Source organism: Hyaena hyaena, unplaced genomic scaffold, assembly GCF_003009895.1.
Source record: "Hyaena hyaena isolate Hyena2069 unplaced genomic scaffold, ASM300989v1 scaffold_62, whole genome shotgun sequence".
Lineage (NCBI taxonomy): Eukaryota > Metazoa > Chordata > Mammalia > Carnivora > Hyaenidae > Hyaena > Hyaena hyaena.
Window position 1 is genome coordinate 3,408,281 of NW_024080694.1, and position 21,138 is coordinate 3,429,418.

The 21,138-nt window shown below is 44.3% G+C and overlaps 1 protein-coding gene across 3 annotated transcripts; it reads left to right on the plus strand.

The window, feature by feature from the left end:
• Positions 1-1,043: 1,043 nt before the first annotated feature.
• CUNH8orf76 (chromosome unknown C8orf76 homolog) lies at positions 1,044-21,138 on the plus strand. 3 transcript variants are annotated; one of them, XM_039232011.1, is made up of 6 exons: positions 1,044-1,177; positions 4,281-4,376; positions 5,108-5,251; positions 10,509-10,966; positions 14,898-15,030; positions 20,799-21,138. In XM_039232011.1, exons 1-6 carry the CDS (start codon positions 1,061-1,063, stop codon positions 20,994-20,996), a joined length of 1,146 nt encoding a protein of 381 aa, XP_039087942.1. In that variant the 5' UTR covers positions 1,044-1,060; the 3' UTR covers positions 20,997-21,138. The 3 variants fall into 3 exon arrangements, with proteins under 3 accessions (XP_039087942.1, XP_039087944.1, XP_039087943.1); XM_039232013.1 differs by having other exon boundaries at positions 20,773-20,929; XM_039232012.1 differs by lacking the exon at positions 20,799-21,138 and adding an exon at positions 16,701-17,770.

Genomic DNA, 21,138 nt, shown 5'->3' on the forward strand with positions numbered 1-21,138 from the left:
ACAGCCTTTCTATGGATGAATACATTAGTAGTTAATGTCTGGAGCCTGTCCGGATGAAACCTTCCACTCAAGGTTGTTGGATATATGGGCTGACTCTAGATCTGAGGAGTGATCGATCAGCAGAGAGATGGATTTTGAAACCTTGGGGAGTGGATTAGGTTCCCCCAGGTTAAGTTTGTGGAATAGAAAATTGGGTTGAAGATAAAACCTTGTAAGACAAATGGTGGAAGAGGACCAGGTGAGTGGGGAGAAGTGGGAAAACCTGCTGTGTAATATATCACAGTAATATTTGAGCTGTGCCATATTGGCCGGTATTTTGTCAATAATTTCGATTTTCTAGTCTCAAGGAATATCTTGAAAGTATAAGAACTCTAGTAAATGTTAGTTTTACACTTCTGGGATTTGGTGTTTTTTTTTTCTTCAGGTAAAATTAATGGTCCTTGATCGAACATCCATAGTAAACTTATGCACTCCGTTTTATAAATGGCGTGAATTACTCTGGTCTTTGCTATTGGTGGTGGTGTCTCTTTTCCCAAAATATGGGGACTAGAGATTGATTTGTCTTTCCCAGCTCGTAGCCACATAAGAATTGATCCTAAGCAGCATACTTATCTCTAATCTCCAACAACTCCATTTGCAAAGCGGGAATCATTGTGCCTTTCCTAAGTTGTTAGGAGAGGATGTTAAGTGCAAAAACTGTGCTTAACACAGCGCCACAAATATCTTCAGTGGTGAAAAAAATGGTACCTATGAGTTTTAAAAAACTACCCTGGAGCCTGCTTTTGATGCGTGCAGATAAGGATCTCTGTCCATCTCCTGAAACAGATAAGTCAAACACTCCGCTCCCGACTTCGGTCAGTTTGTGAGTCAGATAAAAATCTGTTTCACCAGGACCAAGCCAGCTGCGAGCCAATGCCCGCTTTGGGGCCCCTCCTCCCAGAGACTACAAGCCCCAGCATGCCGCGCTCTGGCCTTGGAGGCTCCGCCCCTTCCGCACTGGCACGCACGTGGGCGCCGCTCTAGACTCCGCCTACTCCCAGAGTCCGGCGGCGGGCGCGGGATGGAGACTGGGTGCTGGTTGCTAGGGGGCGAGTTCGAGGACTCGGTGTTCGAAGAGAGGCGGGAGCGGCGGCCTGGACCGCCGGCGTCCTATCGCGCCAAGCGCTGCGAGCCGCAGGTGAGACGGCGGGGCCTGCTGGCCTCTGTCCAGACCGCCGGCCTCGGCCTCCGCGGGTTCCCGGCGGGGAGCTCCTTGAGGCACTAGCGCCCGCCTCCTCGCCGGGCCGCCCCTCCCGTTGCCCTTCCCCTCTCCCCACGAGGCCGGGGCGTTTCCCGAGCCTCACCCGGAGGGGTCGGCCCGTCGGCCCCGCGCTGGCGGCGATTAACTGGTACCGGGCGTTTGGCGGGTCTTCCCCGAGGCTGGCTGGCCTCACGTCCCCCCCAGCCCCGAAGTCTTCGGCAACCCGGTATGGCCACACTGATTCTGCAGTCTGTACCCCCCCAGACATCCGGCCCCCGCCCACTTTCCAAAACTATTGTTTTCTGCTCCGCAAACGGCGACGCCCCGCCCACTGACCTGCCCTTAGTCCGTGAGTTTCCTCCGTCCGCTTTTCAGCCCTGCTCGCAGGGTCAAATCCTTGAATTATATCCGTTTCTTAGAGCGCACTTCGAATGCTGCCTCCTCCAGGAAGTCTTTTCTGATTTCCTCATTCCAAGCAAATACAGTTTGTCTTTACTTCCCCCTTGCATTCAGTTTGTGTTAACAGCCCTTGTCGGGAGCGTCACGCTCTTGGACCCTCAGTGCTAAATGATCTCAGCAGAGTGGGTGCTTGACTTCATGTCGTCTACAGTGCCTGGTAGTTTTTGTTCATAATAGCAAACTCCGTGAATGTTTGGAATTAGTAGAATATTACTTTGTATTGCCGCATGGGTGTAAATCTCAGCTCACGTGTAAGAACTACTGTACTATTTATCAAAAATGTACCTGTTCCAGGCACTGTGCTAGGTACCTTTATAGGTATGGTCTTCATTTTTCCTTGAAACCGTTGTAGAGATCTCAGGCGCTCAGTAATTACTGAAATATGTGTGTTTCACTTTCCTTTTCTCCTTATCTGTACATCCTTTCAGCATTGCTTGTAGTAGTTGATCATGTAGACTAAAAACAGGAATGGCCTTGGGATCGCAGAGTGGTGCAGCATCAAAAGCTATAGGTATTAGTGATAGGACCCTGAATTCCAGCCTGGGCTTTACCGCTTAGCTTTCAAGGTGTCACTTCCTTCCTTGTCATTTGGGAACAATAGTATTTGCTGGCTCCCAGGGCTGTCGTGGAGTGAAATGGGTGAAGGACCTTGTCAGGTGTGATGTGCTGTATGCGTAGAGAGTCGGAGCCGAAGATCGCTCGTCTTTAGGACGCGTTTGGTACGTGGTCCCGCTCGTAAAGCCAGAGACGCCTTCGCGGGTCATGGTGGTTCCCTGGGTGTAACACTGGGAGCTTTGGTTAGATTTCTGTTGTCCCCGTTCTGCATGTGACAAAGGCTGGAGGTACCCAGTGCCTCACCTCTTAGTGCCACCCTTGTTCACAGATCTCCCCTCCTTCCTCTTACCAGAAAGGGGTGTTTGAAGCCACCCCTGTTCTGAATTGTTGCAGGCCTGCACGTTAAGTGGGAGGAGAAAAGGATCATTCGAAAGCCAGTTTTTGCTTGACCATCTCCCAGAGGGATCATGACAATTGGATAGAGGTTCGTAGTTAGGGAGTTGGGCTTGGCGCTGTGACTGGAGAGCGGCGGAGCGCAGAGGAAAGTGGTGGCTTCTGTACTTAGACTGTTGTTGACTTTTTTTTTTTAATGTTTTATTTCCGAGAGAGAGAGAGGGAGAGACAGTGTGAGCAGAGGAGGGTCAGAGAGAGGGGGAGACACAGAATTGGAAGCTGGCTCCAGGGTCTGAGCTGTCAGCACAGAGCCCGACGCAGGGCCTCGAACCCACGCAACGCGGGGCTGGAACCCACGAACCATGAGATCATGACCTGAGCCAAAGTCGGACCCTTAACGGACTGAGCCACCCAGGCGCCCCATGTTGTTGACTTTTGCAGTCCTTCGGAGACAACAGAAAACGGCAGTTGCCGGCTTTCTTCGCTGTGATAGACCAGGCTATGGAGAGAAACGATTTCACGAAGTTAATGGTGGGGCAGTGATAGGCGGGCAGCTCTTCTAGAAATGGAACCAAGCAATTAGACGTGATAGTGGAACTATCACAAATGCAGCTGTGTTTTTAATAGCACTTTGCCTGGGGATCAACCCCATTCATCCTCAGTATGGTTTTCTGTGTTTTTTTTGTGAGGAAAGGGGATGCCCAGTTACTGCTTTGGAGCTGGAAAAAGTGGCCACAGACCGCTTCTTGTTACACTTGTTTTCTCATGTTCACGTTCTTTATTCCCTAACCAGGAACTCCCAGTTCACTCTCCTTTCTATCCATAAGGTTGAAGTCAGTAGAAAAGAGAATACAGTATTCCAGATGGGCATTTACTCAAACTTCTCCCCTTTGGGAGAAGGAGAGGTCTTTGGCATTTGATTGCACGGAAACCTACTTTCAGCCTTAATTTCTGCCTTTTTGGTCAAATTCTACTTTTTGCTTTTACAACATTTTCACAGTAAGCACTATAAAAATAATTCTTCTTTCCTGTGTCCTTTCCATAAAGGGTTGTCAATACCTGTTCCAACCACTCTAAAAATGTCTCTGCGGGGAAACATACGTAGGCCTAAAGAGGCATTCAAGGGACGCCTGGGGCGCTCGGTCATCCTAAGCATCTGACTCTTGATTTTAGCTCAGGTCATGATCTCATGGTTTGTGAGTTCAAACCCACGTCGGGCTCTGTGCTGACAGTTTGGAACCAACTTGGATTCTCTCTCTCTCTCAAAATAAATAAGCTTTTAAAAAAAAAAAAAGAAAAGAAAAAGAACTTTTGAACTGTCCTAGTTAAAATGTAGCTTCCCGGGCACCACAACCCCATTTAGAAATGCTATAGATAGAACCAAATAGGCCTGTGCTTCTTTTTCAGTTGAGGGGTTCCATATCATGGGTACGTTACGGAAAATTGAATAAAAACTGAGCCATCACTAAAATTGTCGTTCTTCTCATCACAGGTTTTCCTGTGAGTCTCATCCTAAAAAAGGATCTTTTTTTTGAGGTCTAATCAATTATATATGGGAAATTGCTTCTACTTGAGTATGAGATGGAAAAGTATCACTTAATTCCCTGTAATGTGCTATTTTCACAATTTCTAGTGGTTTTATGAAGAAACGGGGAGCAGTGATGATGTTGAAGCTCTGACTCTGAAGAAATTCCAAGGGGACCTTGCCTACAGGCGGCAGGAGTATCAGGTAGAATTGAACATATGTAAGGTTGCACTACTTGAAATAGCCTCTTGTTCTGTCAGTTACAGCGTATCAGTGATGAGTGTGTTGTGTGTGAGGATGAATTTAGTGTTTTGTGGTAAGTTGATCTCAGAATCCCAAATCTCTGTCCTTTTCTTCATGGCTCTCTGTCGTTTGTTCTGTTTCCTGTAACTACGATATAGGGATCTTCTTGAGATCCTTGCAGGTCTGTTTCCCCAGGCTGTCTGTCTCCTCATTCTGTGGGACCCTCTAGCGCAGATGCCTCATGGGGTCAGAGGAGCAAAGCACCCCAAAATGTGTAAGAAAAAGAAAGAACTAATAATTAGGTATCAGCTTGCTTTACATATAAAATCTCATTTCTTCTTGGCAAGAGTCCCTTTGCTATTTTGCTGATGAGGAAAGGCAGGCTATATAGCAAGTTCATGGCAGAACCAGGATCCACACCCTGGTCTGCTTGGCCCCAGAATGCTTTCGTACCATACGGTGATATTTTCCATGGTCGTAGTGGTTATATTCTCCAGCCATCTCTTTTCTCCTTTTTAGAAAACAGAACTGACAGATACTCAAGCCCTCCTTAGTTCATTGCAGAGTCTTTTATAATATTACCTTTTGCCACGAAAAAAATCATCCCTGGAACTGAATCCTTTTTCTACTATGGTTTTGCTTCTCTTTTCATTCCGTCTCTTCATTTCCTTTATTTAACAAATAATTGGCAGAAAGCACTGCAAGAGTACTCCAGTATCTCTGAAAAACTGCCGTCTACAAATTTCGCCATGAAAAGGGATGTCCAGGAAGGCCAGGCGCGGTGTCTGGTTCGCCTGGGAAGGCACACCGAGGCGCTGGAGATCGCTGCAAACTTGGTAAGCGGCCTCACTGCTTCTCCATCAGTCGTCCTGGGATTGTTGGTTATTTTCTAAAAGACAAAACAAAAAACAGCTTCTTGCAAGCAGCAGAATCTTTGGGGTTGGATAAGGAGACGAAAATTGTCAGTGGTGTGAGAACTTTATTAGGATGAACAGTTCAGAGCTCTAGACAATCACTTTCTTGTAATATTTTTTCTTTCCTGTGTTACGTTCAAAAGTCTTCATTGCCTGGAAATCTCATTTGTAAAGGTTTTACTGTCATGAGGAGTAAATATTCAGAGTTAAAGGATCATCAGTAATTTTTTCTTCAATTTTTTTTAGATTTTATTTCCCAAAATTTCTACAATGAACATGGATTACTTTTGTAAACAAGAAAAAAAGTTACCAAAAAAAAGCCTAAATATATACTGAGCCAGGCTTAACAGCCTTTTTTATTCTTTTTTTTTCCCAGCCTTTTTTATTCATAAATGGAGTTTGTAGAATCCCTTCTTTAAGAGATAAAGAAAAGCAGTTATTTGCAATTCTAGATTCTGCCTGTTTTTGTTTTCAGATGATGGCATTTTTGGTTTACTTCTAGGGGCTGTGTGTGTGCACGTGCGCGTGTGTAAATTTTATATGAGGATTGGTCTAAGTTGACCAATATTAGTTTATAGATGACCACTTTACTTCCTCTGAGGGAATTAATGAGGCGCCAGGGCACTGAACTCGACCCCTGGGGATGCAGCCTAAAGTACGAGTGCCATTGAGCTGTCCTCTCCATGTCATCAACTAAGAGAAATCCCTAAATTTGCTTGCCAGTGGGGTTCGTTGCACAGTGCCTCAGCCTCTGGCAGTGAGAGGAACCTTGGACGCTGTGTGTAGAATGTGGAAAACAGCTGTGTCTTGTTCTTCTTTTCTCCTCTCTAGTAAGTGTGGGTTAATTCTTAAGCTGGAAGGTAAAATTACCTCGATTGGGAAGCACACAGCACAGTGAACTCGGTGGACTTTAACAGTGTTTATTCGTCTCCCAGGGCTACAGATTAACAGCTTTGGTCCTTTTAGTACTTTTTCTAGACATCAGTCACCCGTCCTTCGTCCTTCGTTCCTGTTCTGTGCTCTGCTGTCACCTCTCTCTTCCTGTCGTCTCCTGCGCCTATCCGTTGTGCTCGTTGCCCCGCCTAACCCACAGAAGTGGCGGCGGTGTTAGTGTTGGGTAGTTTTTGTGGTTCCCTCCAGCTTAGTGTGTTTCTGTGGCTCAGAGAAGGAGCTGTTGCCAGGGCTCCAGAGCTTGGAATGTCACCAGGCCGGAGGAAGGAAGGACCGGGCAGAAGCCCTTCAGCCCCCTGCCGGGACTTTGAGAACTATTCTTCAGGCCTCCAGGCACCCTGTTGGGGAAGGGACCAGCAGTGCAGGCCCTGGGCCTTTCCCTTTCTTTGGGGCTCTTCACATGATGCCAGCACACCCTACTGATTTACGTAGATTCTCTTCCTGGTACCGCATGTTTTTTTTTTATTTTTAAAATTTCTTGCTTACTTATAGACCCTTCTCTTTTGTTACTAGCTCTGGTCCTTTTCTGTGTGTGTCTTGGTGGCTGTTGTCCTTTCCTGTTCTGTAGGGGGACAGGCCAGAATACGGCATTGTACAAAGTAGACAGCTAGTCCTGGGGTGCCCAGCAGGATATGGATATTTTATGCTCACAACTGCTTTTCTTTTCTTTTTTTTTTTTTAAAATGTTTCTTTATTTTTGAGAGAAGGAGAGGGAGAGTCAGAGTGTGAGCTGGGGAGGGGCAGAGAGAGAGGGAGACACAGAATGTGAAACAGGCTCCAGGCTCAGAGCTGTCAGCACAGAGCCCGATGTGGGGCTCAAACTCATGAGCCATGAGATCGTGACCTGAGCCAAAGTCGGATGTTTAACCGACTGAGCCACCCAGGCACCCCTTATGCTCACAACTTCTAATTCATCTCTCTCCTTAATGATTTTTGGACAGAATTTGTAATGGAATTTATTTATATTTTTGTATTTCTTATTTAAATAATTTAAACATCTTACAATGGTGATGTGCTCATGTGATAAACTGTGGTAAGGACATTGCTTTCTGATGGTAAATGACTTTTTAAAACTTATGCACTCTAGGGGCACCTGGGTAGCTTAGTCGTTAAGCTTCTGACTTCGTCCGACCCTGGCTTAGGTCATGATCTCATGGCTTGTGAGTTCGAGCCCCGTGTCGGGCTCTGTGCTGACAGTGCAGAGCCTGGAATCTGCTTCTGATTCTGTGTCTCCCTCTCTCTCTGTCCCTCCCCTACTCATTCTGTCTCTGTTTCAAAAATGGCTAAACATTAAAAATAAGTAAATAAATTTATGCACTCTACAAACATGTATTTCAGTCCCACCATGTGCCTGGCTCTGGGTTCATTGTTAAGATGGCAGGTGGAGCATAGCCATACCCTGTACATACACTGTTCACCTGGTAAACACGTGTCAGCTCTTGGGAAGTTCCCTTGGGGCACCTGGGTAGCTCAGTCAGTTAAACATCCAACTCTTAATCTCAGCTCAGGTCTTGATCTCAGGGTCGTGAATTTAAGTCTTGCGTTGGGCTCTGTGCTGGGCATGAAGTCTAACTTTAGATAAATAGAAAGAAAAGAAAAGAACCATTTATTCTGTGACTTCTAGTGTGACTGTAACTCTGCTGCTTACTAGCTGGGTGACTTCAGGCAAATTCTCTGACTTTTCTGTTGTGACTCAGTTGCCTCATCTATAAAATGGGGATGATAATGGAATCTATTTTAAAGGATCATCATGAGGATTAAATGAGTAAAGCGCTTAGAATAGTGCATGGCACATGTTAGCAGTCAATAAATATTAACTGTCCTCGTCATTATTACATTCAGAATAATGCCTAGCATTATTGCATTTCAGATTCTGGAAAAATCACACAAGTCACTTATTTTTATTGATTGATTAATCGTAGGTTTCACACCTAGGTGGGCCTGGGTAGCCCAGTCAGTTAAACATCCAACTCTTGAGTTTGGCTAAGGTCATGATCTCATGGTTCGTGAGATTGAGCCCTGAGTCGTGCTCCATGCTGAGTGTGGAGCCTGCTTGGGATATTCTCTCTCTCTCTCTCTCTCTCTCTCTCTCTCTCTTTCTCTCTTTCAAAAAAAAAAAAAAAAAAAAGACTATATGCAGCCTGGAGCTCAATGTGGGGCTCAAGACTCTGAGCTCCAGACCTGAGCTGACAGGGTGCCTAAATGGCTTAGTCGGTTAAGCATCTCACTTTGGCTCAGGCCACCCAAGAACCGTGAGATCACGACCTGAGCCAAAGTCGGACGCCTAACCGACTGAGCCACCCAGGCGCCCCTCACATAGTCATTTAAATGGACTTTAATTCCAGAGAGTTATTTACTATCTGTTATAAAAACTCTCCCATCAAAATCATGGCTTTATGTAACAGCCTCTACCCCAACATAAATTCTCAATATGAAATGTTATTAAACAGCATAAAGCACTTAGACTACTTGTAGAAGACAGGTAGCTCTTCTTAAAGCCTATATGTGTTGCTCTCCGTAAATAAAAGACATGAAGACATCTTAACTTAGTTACTAAACATGTTACTTCCGAGGTGCTATGCTCTCTATTAGAAATTCAGCATTGAACAATAAAACCTTTTGAGGGAGAAAAAAGAGTCAGAACAAGAAACAGACTCTTAATTATGGTACCCCTGAAACTAATGTAACACTATATGCTAACTAACTGGAATTAAAATAAAACTTTAAAAAGGCAAAGAAAATTGTAGAAGGTTTCTGAAAGAAAAACTTTAGAAAAGAATTTTTTTGTGTGGTCAGGACCAACTAATGTTGAAATAGATGAGTTTTAAAAAGTGAAAAAAAAAGCAAAAACAAAATTGGAACCTAATGGTTAGGAAAGACAGAATACTAAACAACGGTAATAAAACCAATATATTCCATCATCGGGAAGGTGCAGTGTCACTAAATAGGCTCCATGGAGCTTTATTCTCTATATTCTCACTTGATGTATATATACTTGAAATTCTCCCCAAGCACTCCGTTGCTGGCCTGTTTCTTCAGGCTGCGTCTGCATAGTGTTACTTGTATTTCTTGCTCAGTGTAATTCTGTGCAGGAGCTTGATCTGCATGCTACTAGGACCAGCTTTTCTTTAAAGTTAACCAAAAGGTAATTTTAGTCTGCCATCTGCTCTTTATAGACTTTAACTTAGAAGAAGAAGCCTTGTTTTCCCTAACCCACAAAGGCTTTTGCCATATGGCAAGTTAGGCAAGAGGTGGTGACTCTGTTTAAAGAGACTTGAAAAGGATTTTCTGATCATAAGGAAACCAAGCAACCCCTTCTGGCCAAAAATAATTGGGCTTCGTAATCGTTACCAGGGATAACATTTGGATTCAATTATGAGGCATCATGAAGCACTGAGAGCTTCAGGGCTATCCTGTTTAAGATGTCTAAGCCAAGTCACATTTGGAAATGGAGTCCATTTGAATCCTCAAGGAAATTATCATTTGGATTTTTAGAAAGCCTGGAATATTAAAATGGAACCATTAGCCCAAGGTACAAAAAAGTTGGCTTGGGTCTTTCATATGTCTGGCTGAAGACAGTAAAGATAATAATAAAAATTGAAGATAAACTGACATTTATGTTTTTGGTGCTGAATTTTGTTAGGACATTGTCCCAGGAATTATATTATGGTTATGCCAGGAATGTTTGGGAATTTCTGATGGTGATTTTGGTAGGTCGGATATATTTCTCTACGTTTACATCTTCAAACTTCGTTCTCTCTCCTTGTGTAGCTACTGAAAGACAATTCTAATTTACAGCATATACAACTTGGGCTTTTAGGCATCTCCATTTTTACATGGAAAAGGTTCTGCAGTTTAAGTTTTTAACTTTTGGAGCACCTGGCTGGCTTAGTCGGTGAAGCTTGTCTTGGGGTTGTGGATTTGGGCCCCACATCTGGTTTAGAGATTATTTAAAAATAGAATCTTAAAATTTTTTAAAATATTTATTTATTTTTGAGACAGAGCATGAGCAGGGGAGGAGCAGAGTGAGAGGGAGACACAGAATCTGAAACAGGCTCCAGGCTCTGAGCTGTCAGCACAGAGCCCAATATGGGCCTGGAACCCACGAACTGTGAGATCATGACCTGAGCCAAAGTTAGATGCTTAACAGACTGAGCCACCCAGGTGCCCCAAAAATAGAATCTTAAAAAAAAATAACAAAGTTTTTAACTTTTTTTTTTCTCCCTAGGAAAATAAAGCAACTAATATAGACCATTTAACCACTGTGCTCTACCTCCAGTTTGCTATTTGTTCAAGTCTGCAGAACTTGGAGAATACAATTCTCTGCCTACAGAAACTGATTTCTTTGCATCCTTTTGATCCTTGGAACTGGGGCAAATTGGCAGAGGCTTACCTGAGTCTGGGTCCAGCTCTGTCAACATTGTGTGCGTCATCACAAAAACAGAACAGTTTTACCTCCAGTAACAAAACCATCAAATCCGCATTTACACACTCAGGAAAAGACTGTCGTTTGTGTTTTCCTGAAACGTTGCCTGAGAGCCCTGTGTTTTCTGTGGAAGCAAGCAGCAGTAATAACCAGAAGAATGAGAAGGCTCTGAAAAATATTCAGAACTGTGTGGGAGGAAAGAGAGAGGCAGTGTTGCTGGAGACTCAGATGAAAGCATGTGCCTCTTTTATACGAACCAGGTAAATGAAGAACGGATTAAACAGCACATGGTACTAAGCCTAGAGTAAAGGTATTATTTTTCTAATTTTAAGCTTCAGAAAGTTCTAGGCTGGACATTTGGTAGAGTTTTGAGATTTTTTTCCTGTAGTCTAGGTGGAATCCTTTGAACTTGTCCTTTTAGTATGTAAGGTGTAGAAACAAAACTTTATTTGCTCAAGATAATGATTTGTATCATTACTCAAAATAAAATGTTAAAAGTGTAAAACAGTAAACTTAAAAAAAGACAATTAAACGTATAAAACATTGACAAAGGGGAAGAGGTATTTTAAACCAGGAATTTTTCACTGGTAGGTCCCATGGAAATCTACTGCAGACAAAAAAATCTGCTCTTGTGTTTGAATCTCTAGTAACAATAGGAATAAACACTAGTTAATTCATTCTACAGAGAATTCCTATGGTTTAGGTACCCTGAACACTTTAAACCATAGAAATAAGAGTTTAAGGGAAAGAGGAGCATACTCTTGACCAATTCTGTAATTTAGGAGAGAAACAGATTCGCTTATGTCTCAAATGATGCCAAAAACCAGAGTGGTGTGGCGGTGGTGGTGGTTGTTAACTCCGGAGAATTCAAGAAATGTTGATTAACAGTGAGGCTTACTGAGAAGTGGTATCTATTTGGCAAATTGTAAACTTTATTCAGCAGTTTTCTGGCCTTGACTATGTTACTTTGAATTCAGAAGTACATTGAATGGCAGCGGTGTGCCAGGCACCTGCTGGGGGCTGGGGTCGTAAACATTGTTGATGAAAGAGGCCCTTTCTTTCCACCACTTGCCATGTGCTGTGTTGAGGGAAATACCTGTATCATCAGGGACGGCTGGCACAGGCGCCGACAGGGTGTCCGTAGCGTGAGCAGAACCCTGCGCAGCCAGTGACGGGAGCGGTTCGGTGTAGTGGGAAGAAGGAAGCCTTTGCAGGGGGAGCGACGCTGCTGCTGAACGTTTCTGACCTCGGCCAGCTGTACGGAGAAGTGTGTTCTGCGTGGTTCCGTGTGCTGTTTCATGTCCGTGCTCACCGCTGCCCAGGGTGGGTGCCGGGTTCTACCGTGGACACTAGGAGACTAATGTGGCAGAGTGGCACAGCTCTGAAGTGCTGCTATGACCTTGACCCAGGCCTCTGACCCCAGAGCTTATGTTCTTTTGCAGGATATCTTGCTGACTCTGTGCAGTATTCCCCAGCTGAGAAGAGGCACGCTGGGTAAAGAGAAAGAAAGCGGGGTCCGTGGGGTGGAAGCACTCTGTGGCCCGGTGTGGTCACGCGGTCTGCTGCGGTAACAGAACATTGGTGGTGGAGCCAGAGAGAGGTGGGCTGGAGACCCAGAGCCCAGGATGGCATAGTGAGGAGGAGGAGGAGGAGGGTTTCCGAGGCAGAGCTCGTTGTAAGGACCTGATAAATTGTTAGTGAATGAGTCTGGTCTCCTTCACTTGCTAGCGCTCTGACCCTGCACAAATTAAACTCTCAGATCTCGTTTCTTTGTCTTCACCTTTGTGGAGAAATGGGGGAATGCCTTCTTCACGGGGTTGTGAGAGAAAATGTGTGGAGGACTTCGTGTGGTCCACGCTGTGTGGCGAGCATTTGCTGAATGTTGTACTTCTATTAGCATGAGATGTTAAATGTCATCTTAAAGAATTTGGTTCTTAAGCTGAAGGCCTGAATAGTATTTGAAGGTTTTAAATATCCCAAGTGGTGTGACAAGAGCTGTGATTTCAAGAGTGAGATCTGGTGGCTGGAGGATGTATTAGAAGAAGGAGCTGGGATCCTGGGACACCATGAAGGAGCCGTGGAGTCCTTGGTGGGTGGCAGTGAGAACCTGGCCTAGGTCAGTGCAGTGGTAATAAGAGGAAATGGGCATCACTGCAGGAAGGAATAGACAGGACTCAGGGAGCAGCTGAGGCTGTGGGAAAGACGGGGGTTGCGGGGGAGCAGAGGAGTCCAAGATGAGTCAAGAGTCTCTCCCTTGGGTATATGGGTGAATGGTGGCACCTTTTGCTGAGACATGACACAGGAGGAAGAGCAGAGCAGACTTCGGGTGGAATTAAGATTTTGGTTTAATGTGCTGAGATTCAGGTGCCTGTAGGACACCCAGCTGGAGCTCTTCCCTAGGGGGAGTTGAGCTCAGAAGAAGGGAGCTAGAGAGGAAGGGGTTTCAGGAAGGAGATTAGCAACCAGGTGATGATGAGGAGTCAGGTCGGATCGATTGTGGGAAGAGGATTTGACAATGAGGAGGTCATTTGTGGCCTTTGAGAAGGCGTTTCAGTGGTGATGGGTGACAAGGCAGAGGGCTGAACGAACATGACCCGGAAGCGAGGTTAAGCTGTATTTTCAAGCACTTTCAGGGGCAAGAGGGAGAAAGTAAGTACATAAGAGATAAAAGGAGTCGCAAATGTCCATGTTTCCAGAGGCCAGTTGATACCGTAAGCAGGTGTAAGTGGGTCAAAGTGTGCTCTCTGACCACACTTTGCAGTGAATTCCTGCTGTGCCTACATAAATGCCGTGCTTCCTTCCATGGTCTGTGAAATGTTATGGAATTGGCCATGCCTTTCTTTTTCTCCTCATTCAGTAGTTGTTTGTCTCTGGCCCAGCCACAGTGATCTGCAAGATTTTCAAGCGCATCAAGCTAATTCATGTGTCAGGGCCTCCTTGCCCCAGATATCCTGTGGCTGGCTCACTATTTGGGCCTTAGCTTGAGTGGTTACTCAGAAAACGCTTCCTTCACTGCTGCATCTGAAGCAGACACTTTATCTAGTCTGCTTGGATTTTTTTTTTTTCTCACAGCACTCCTCACTCCCTAAAATCATCTTACTTGTGGTCTCTCTTCCATTCCACGCAATAGGAACTGTCCCATTTGCTCACCAGTTTCCTCTAATGCTTAGAGTAGTGAGTGGTCCATTCTTCAAGACCTGAAGTGAACAAACAGGAGAGCCAAGTGCTTCTGGGAATAGCAGTAGGGACCAGTCAGGCCTGAGGGGAACTGGAAAAATCTCCACATTTAATATTTTAAAACAACAACGAAGTGGGGCGCCTGGGTGGCTTAGTTGAGCGTGTCTGGCTCTTCATTTTGGCTCAGGTCATGATCTTTCAGTTGGTGAGATCAGGCCCCACTTCCTGCGCTGTGCTGATAGCACAGAGGCTGCTTGGGATTCTCTCTCCCTCTCCTTCCCTCTCTCTCCCTCTCTCCTTCTCTCTCTCTCTCCCCCTCTCTGCTCCTCCCCTGCTCCTCCCCTGCTCGTGCTCTCTTTCTCTCAAATAAGTAAATAAACACTAAAAAAAATTTTAAGAAGAGAAATATGTTGTCTAAAAACATTAAAATAAGTAAATAATAAACAGTGACGAGAAGGAGACACATGAGGAGGCCAGGAGGGAGGGGGAAAGAAGACCAGGTTATGATCACCATGGGAAAGTTAACGGCGAGGCAGTTGCAGTGTGGTCACCAGAGGCTCATCGAAGACTTGACCCTGCTTTGGGTAATTGAAGTACACTGGAGAATCTAATTAGTCCTTGAGGTCAAGTTGCTGTGGGTTCAGGCAGAGTGAAGGCTTACAGAACGAAGACTTCAAAGGAACACATCTCAGCACTTTGTGGGGAGGAGCCTTTGATTGGGAAGCTTGTCCTTTTCACTCCACATTGTTTGTGCTTTCAGTCACTTGACTCCAAGCCCTTTGAGGTTTCGCTCTCTAAAGATTTCTTTGAGAAGCTTTAGTCTGTGAATTTTAGAAAAGACTCTCCAAGGCAGTTTGCTCAAGTAGGAAGCGTCAGGGACTCACATGAAGGTGAGCGAGCGCCTTCCTTTGGCCTGGGAGGACTCCCACCCCGCAGAATGCCTGTGCCCTCTGGGAACCTTCGCTCACCGCTTTCCCTTCCCTGTGCCCACACGTTGGGACTTCTGTTTTTCAGGCTTTTGCTTCAGCTCACCCAGTCTCAGCAAACCTCATTTGCTTTGGAGAGGAACTTAAGGACTCAGCAGGAAATTGAAGATAAAATGAAAGAGTTCGGCTTCAAAGAAGACACTTTGCTGTTGATAGCTGAGGTGAGTGTTCGCGTAAACCCCTAGGGCTCTGTGTGAACCAAGGCATCAGACAGTATTTTTCCTGGCTCTGGTACCATTTTTTAAAAAAACAGCCAAATCTCATCTACTGAAAGGACTCTCTTTCCCTGCTTTACATGCCGTTTGATCACGGAATGCCTGAAAGCGGCCCGTTCATGGTCTTTCTCCTGCAGCGGGCTGGCGGCAAGGGCTCCGATTCATTTTCTTGTTGGTGCCTGTTAGTACCTGCCTACCTGAACACCATAAATGGCCAGTGAGTGGTTTTTGAGTGCTGTTTACACGAACGAATGTTGACATTCTTACAGTATTGCTGCACGTTTTACCTCCATTTGTCCCCCTGACACTCATAACAGCCCGTGGGACAGGTGGAGCTGGGAGTGACACGCAGACAGGTTGCGACCTGCCTAACGTCACATTTTAAGCGGCAGAGCTAGACTGCAGCCCGTCCAGCTACAGGGCCATTTTCTCTCTGCTCCACCTTCTTACTGCGTCGATGGTTGAGAAATTCACACGTTAGGGTTTCTTTTTAACCTTCATTAGCTTTTTTTTAAAATATGATGTTGAAATTTCTTAAGATAGCATTTGGAGATTATCTGTGTTTGTATTTAAGTTATTCACACTAGTTCCCTTTAGTATGAAATTGAAACTTGACAGTTCCGGTACTTATCCCATAAGATAACTTGTGTCCATATCCATCCTAATGTCTTTCTTTCAAGAAACACGTATTGCAAAGCTTGATTGCCAGGTTCCTTTCTTCCTTCTCCAAGCTAAGCTCCCACTTGGACCCTGGTTTCCCTCTTATGGGACCACGCCCTTCTATCTGTTCTCTTTGAGCTGTTTTCAACCTTTCCTCTTCCATGAGCCCTTTTCCTTGAGCCCACAGACATGTGCGGATAGCCTTTCCTTCCTAAGTTTACTGCTGTAGCCTTTCCTTGGCCTTTGTTTCCCTTTGTCTTTTTGGGGTGTTATACCTACTGACCACTCCCTTTTTGTTCCCTCTTCTCTTTACTTCCCAGAGACCAAGAATTCAAGTCTGAATTCTTGCTATTCCTTTGCTTCTTGGGACTTCTGGTTTCCTCTGTGTCTTAAGTAACAACATCCTCTGAGGTCCCACTTAGGTTCTCTGTCCTCTCTGCGTGTCTCCCACAGAAGTCCTAACTCCACTCACGGCTTCAGTTGTCACCTCCTGGTTGATTACCCTCCACTCTGTGTCCCTAGTCCCATCTCTGGAACACTCTGTCACGTCTCAGACTAGTTACGTACTGAGTGATGAATCCGAAGTTACTGATGTTCCCCCTGTCACTTCAAGTACAAAGTGTCTAAAGTGGAGCTGCTGCTTATCAAAACCCTTCCCGGTCAGTCTTCTGTCTGTCCCAAGTAGAGAGGAGTTGGTGAGAACCATCTCTGTGTTCTAGACTTTGTTGTTTTCGTCAGTCATGTCTGTCATTCGTCTTTTATCCAGACCTGGGACCTCACCAGCTGTGGGCCACGTCCTCTGCAGTCTCACCTCTCTTGGGCACCCAGCCCACCCTTCCTTCAGGTCACCTTTCATTTCTCTGCCACTGCCAGCAGCCTCGTCCTGATCACCTCCTGCGTGGCTCACAGGGACCTCCTGGCTCATCTCTCCTCGCTTCCTTGCTTTCTCCCCTCAGATCTGTCTTCAACATGGCTGCTGCCAGGTGTGTCTCACAGCATTGCTTCGAACATGTTACCTGATGCTCGATACCTGAAGTTGTGTCAGCCATCACGTCAGAGGTTAGGTGCCTCCAATGACACCCAGGGCCTTCCGGAGAGTAACCCCGAAATTAGACCTAGTAGTTCCTCACACCAATCTTGTACATCCTTTAGACTGGTCTACCGCATCTAACAAACTTGTCATGGGTTTCCTCATCTCCACAAAGACCCTGCCGAAGTTCTGCATCCTCTGGGAAGCTTTCCCTGAGTGTCCCTATCCGTGGCAGCGGAGCTCAGGTAGAGCGAATGGTTGAATGGATAGCTCTTTGGGCCCTAAAAAACAAACAAACAGACAGACAAAAAATACAAGAATATATCTTTCCAACTAGATTTTAGATTTCCTTAAAAGTAAGGTCATCCTTATAAGGAGATCTTAAACATCTTCATACTTTCGCCGTGCTTGATAGATCCGTGGGCTGAGAGGAATCGTAGTTTTCCATCTGTACAATGCATGTGACATACCTGTGGAGCTTTTTAAAAAAGCTCAGTGTCTGGGGCCTCACTGAGATTATAATGTACATTTCACTTTGTGCTCTGTTCATTTTATTTTGCGACATGAGCAGGACCCTGTGTCCTTAAATATCCTTTCATTGCATACTTTTTTTCTCTTTTTTATAGATGTTTCATTTGAATTAGGATCCATATAAGGTCCACAGATTGTATTTGGTTCCTCTGTCTCTTACATTCTTTCATTCTGTAATAGCTCCTCTTCTCTGTTTTTTTAAGATAAAAAATATATGTAACCTAAAAGTTGCCATCTGAATCGTTGTTTAGTGTACAATTCAGTACTTACCTGCACAGTGTTGTGCAACTATCACCACTCTTCCCAAAACTTGTTCATCATTCCAAAGAGAAACTCTAACCATTAAGTAATAATTCCCATTCCCCCTCCTTTTGACCCCTGGTGACCTCTAATCTCCTTTCTATGTCTGTGAATTTGCCTGTTCTAGGTGTTTGAAGTAGTAGAATCATATAATATTTGCCTTTTTATATCTGGCTTCTTTCACTTAACATAATGTTTTCAGGGTTTCTCCGTTTGTAGCAGGTGTCAGAACTTCATTCCTTTTGGTGTCTGAATCAGATTCCATCATATGCGCACATGCGCCCTGTTTTGTTTGGCCCTTCAGCTGTTGATGGACGTTTGCGTCATTTCCACCTTTGGCTCTTGTGAATAATGCTGCCATGGACATTGGCATACAAGTATCTGTTTGAGTTCCTGACTTAAAATCTTTTGGGTATATACCTAGGAGTGGAATTTGCTCAGTCACGTGGTGATTCTGTGTTTAACTTTTTGAGGAATTGCCAAACTGTACATTTCACTTTGTATGCTATTATTTTTACATAACACTGTGACCTAATCATGATCCTGTGTCTTTAAATACCGTTTGAGTGTGTTCTTTTTAATGGCCAGATAGTAGTCCAACTGCAGCTTTTGATGAGCTATCATTTGTTTACTGAAGTCCTCTATCTTGAACGTTTAACAGATATTAAGTACCTATTTTAAGAATCTTTGCAAAAGAAAGTACTGTATGTTTTGTCCCTTTTAGAATAGATTACTAGGAACAGAATCAGTAGGCGAAAGTATATTTTAAAGACTTGAAGTTCATTTCCAAACTGTGATTCAGAAAGGTTGGTTCACTTTACATACCCTGTATGAAAAAGTGATTTTCCTTCTCCAATCCTAGATATTAGGTTGCAGCATGTGAAATTGTCAATAGTTGATCATTTAGACCTCTAAAGACAATTTTATATTAACTTCTTTTTGAAATTTGCAATTTGGTTAAAATAGCATGTTTTAGTATTATTTGTTTGATTACTATTTTTTAAAAATTTTTAATGTTTTATTTATTGTTGGGAGACAGAGCACGAGTGAGGGGGAGGGGCAGAGAGAGAGGGAAACATAGAATCCAAAGCAGGATCCAGGCTCTGAGCTGTCAGCACAGAGCCCAACATGGGGCTGGAACCCATGGCCATGAGGTCATGACCTGAGCCAAAGTCAGATGCTTAACCGACTGAGCCACCCAGATGCCCCTGATTACTTTTTTTTTTTTTATGTTTATTTATTTTTGAGAGACAGAGACAGGACAGAGAGAGCACAAGCAGGGGAAGGGCAGAGGGGGAAGGAGACACAGAATCTGAAGCAGGCTCCAGGCTCTGAGCTATCAGCACAGATCTCCACACGGGACTCGAACTCATAAACCATGAGATCATGACCTGAGCCAAAGTTGGACGCTTAACCAACTGAGCCAGCAGGTGCCTCTCTTGTTGGATTACTATTAAGATAAACAGTTTTTTCATGTTTCTTATGTTTGGCCATTTATATTTTGTGAAATAAAGTCATGCTTTTTCTTCATTATTCTACTTGCATGTTTCTGTTTTTCTTACTAATTTTTAAGAGCAAGCTCTCTATACGAGGCTTACTAACCTTTTATATGTTGCAGTATTTTCTTTTCTTTTTTAATGTTTACTTATTTATTTTGAGAGACAGTGTACAAGCAGGGGAAGGACAGAGAGGGAGAGGGAATCCCAAGCAGGCTCCACACAGAGCCCAACGTAGGGCTTGATTCCGTGAACCACGAGATCACATCCTGAGCTGAAATCAAGAGTCAGATGCTTACCCGACTGAGCCACCCAAGTGCCCCTTATGCAGTATTTTCTGAAGTGTTTTTTGGTATACAGAAGTTTAAATGTTTTTATATGGCCAAATATTTTTGCAGATATTTTGAACCTGTGAATGATGCACCTGCTAATCTCTCTTTTTGGAATATTGCACATTTGGCTACTACTGTTATTCAATTCTCTCTTCTATTAAAAAAAAGATTTTAGGTGTTATATCCCAGATTTCAAAGTAGTACATTTCATTGAGTCCAAGAAGTCACCAATTGTAAGACACATCATTATTTGCTGGGTCACCAAAAGGAAAGTAAGGTGCCTTTTATACTATCACACACCTGTGTTGTAAAGTGCCTCTTGATGTCAGAAATGTTAAAATAAAAAAACAAACTTTGTCTTAGAATTCATGAAAATACCGTGCTTTAATAAATGCAGACAGTTGCCCAGTTAAGCTGTTCATCTCATTAGCTCTTGCCTCAAATAATAAGTAGCCTTTGAAGACTTAAAGCCAGAGGAGACCATTCTTTTAATTCATTATAATTTGAGTATTCATCAACACGCTGGGTCTCAGGGTTTGCAGGAAACTTAGACATCATCTGGTCCAAATCCAAGTGACTAAAATTCCCTCTATAACATCCCTGCCAGATGGCTTGCTAACCTGTCACGCCAACGGTGTGAAACGTATGGGGACTTAACTTTAGTTCACTGTCCTTAACTGAAGACAGGCTGATCACTTAGTGGGTTCAGGTGCCAGCTGTCCACCACTTCACTTCTGCGTGTCTTGTCTCATCAGAGAAGCTGACACAGGATCTGGGCCTGACTCTGACCTGTAGGGAGCAGTATTGTGCCTTTAGAGGCCGTGCTTGTACAACATCTCCAGAGGGTTGAGGCTTTCTGGGTCAGGAAAGGCTAGGCCCAGCTACTTGCTACCTGACGGTTCGTAGTCTTTGACTTCTTTGGAGAGCTGCTAAGAGGAAGAATCTGTGCCCTCACTCACCCCACCCCCAGAAGCTGTATTCTTCCCCCGCTCTCCTTTCTGGTTTTTTGACAATGAGGGAGAAGCACCTGGAGCTGTGTTCTTGCCAACAGAAGGGGCTCTTGGATTTAAGAAGGTTGACCGGGCGCTCTCTGTAGGCTAATAGCTGCCGCATCAGTAGTTCAGTGATTTGTTCACTCAGGGGAAGATAAGAGCAGAAATAGAGGGTATTTTACAAGGTAGTGGTCCTTGGAGCGCTACTTCTGAACAAACAGCTTTTCAATATGTTGGAATTGTCCCCTGGCTGCTAAAGTAATTTGCTTTTTTGGTATGAAATCCTTTACCCTTGATGAATAGCACAGTCTTCCATTCTGCACGCGCCGCCCCTTTTATTGGGACAGGTTTTGTCTTCCGCCTCCTGCTACAGGTTATGGGAGAAGATCTCGTCCCAGAAAAAATAAAAGATGAGGTTCACACAGAGGTGAAGTGTGCTGGCCCCACAGCCCTGGCTGCCTTGGTGATTGCATCTTCGAAAGAATTTGAAGACAAATGGTTCAGAAAGATCAAAGACCACTTCTTTCCCTTTGAAAATCAGTTCCATACAGAGATACAAATCTTGGTTTAGTGGTCCCTTTAAAAGCAAACAAACAAAAAAACATCCTGTACTATTTTAATTGCTCTTGTTTATTTCAGACAGAATGCACTGCTAATCATTGAATATAATGGATTTGAAATATTTATGTTTTATAAAAACGGCTTCTCTTCCA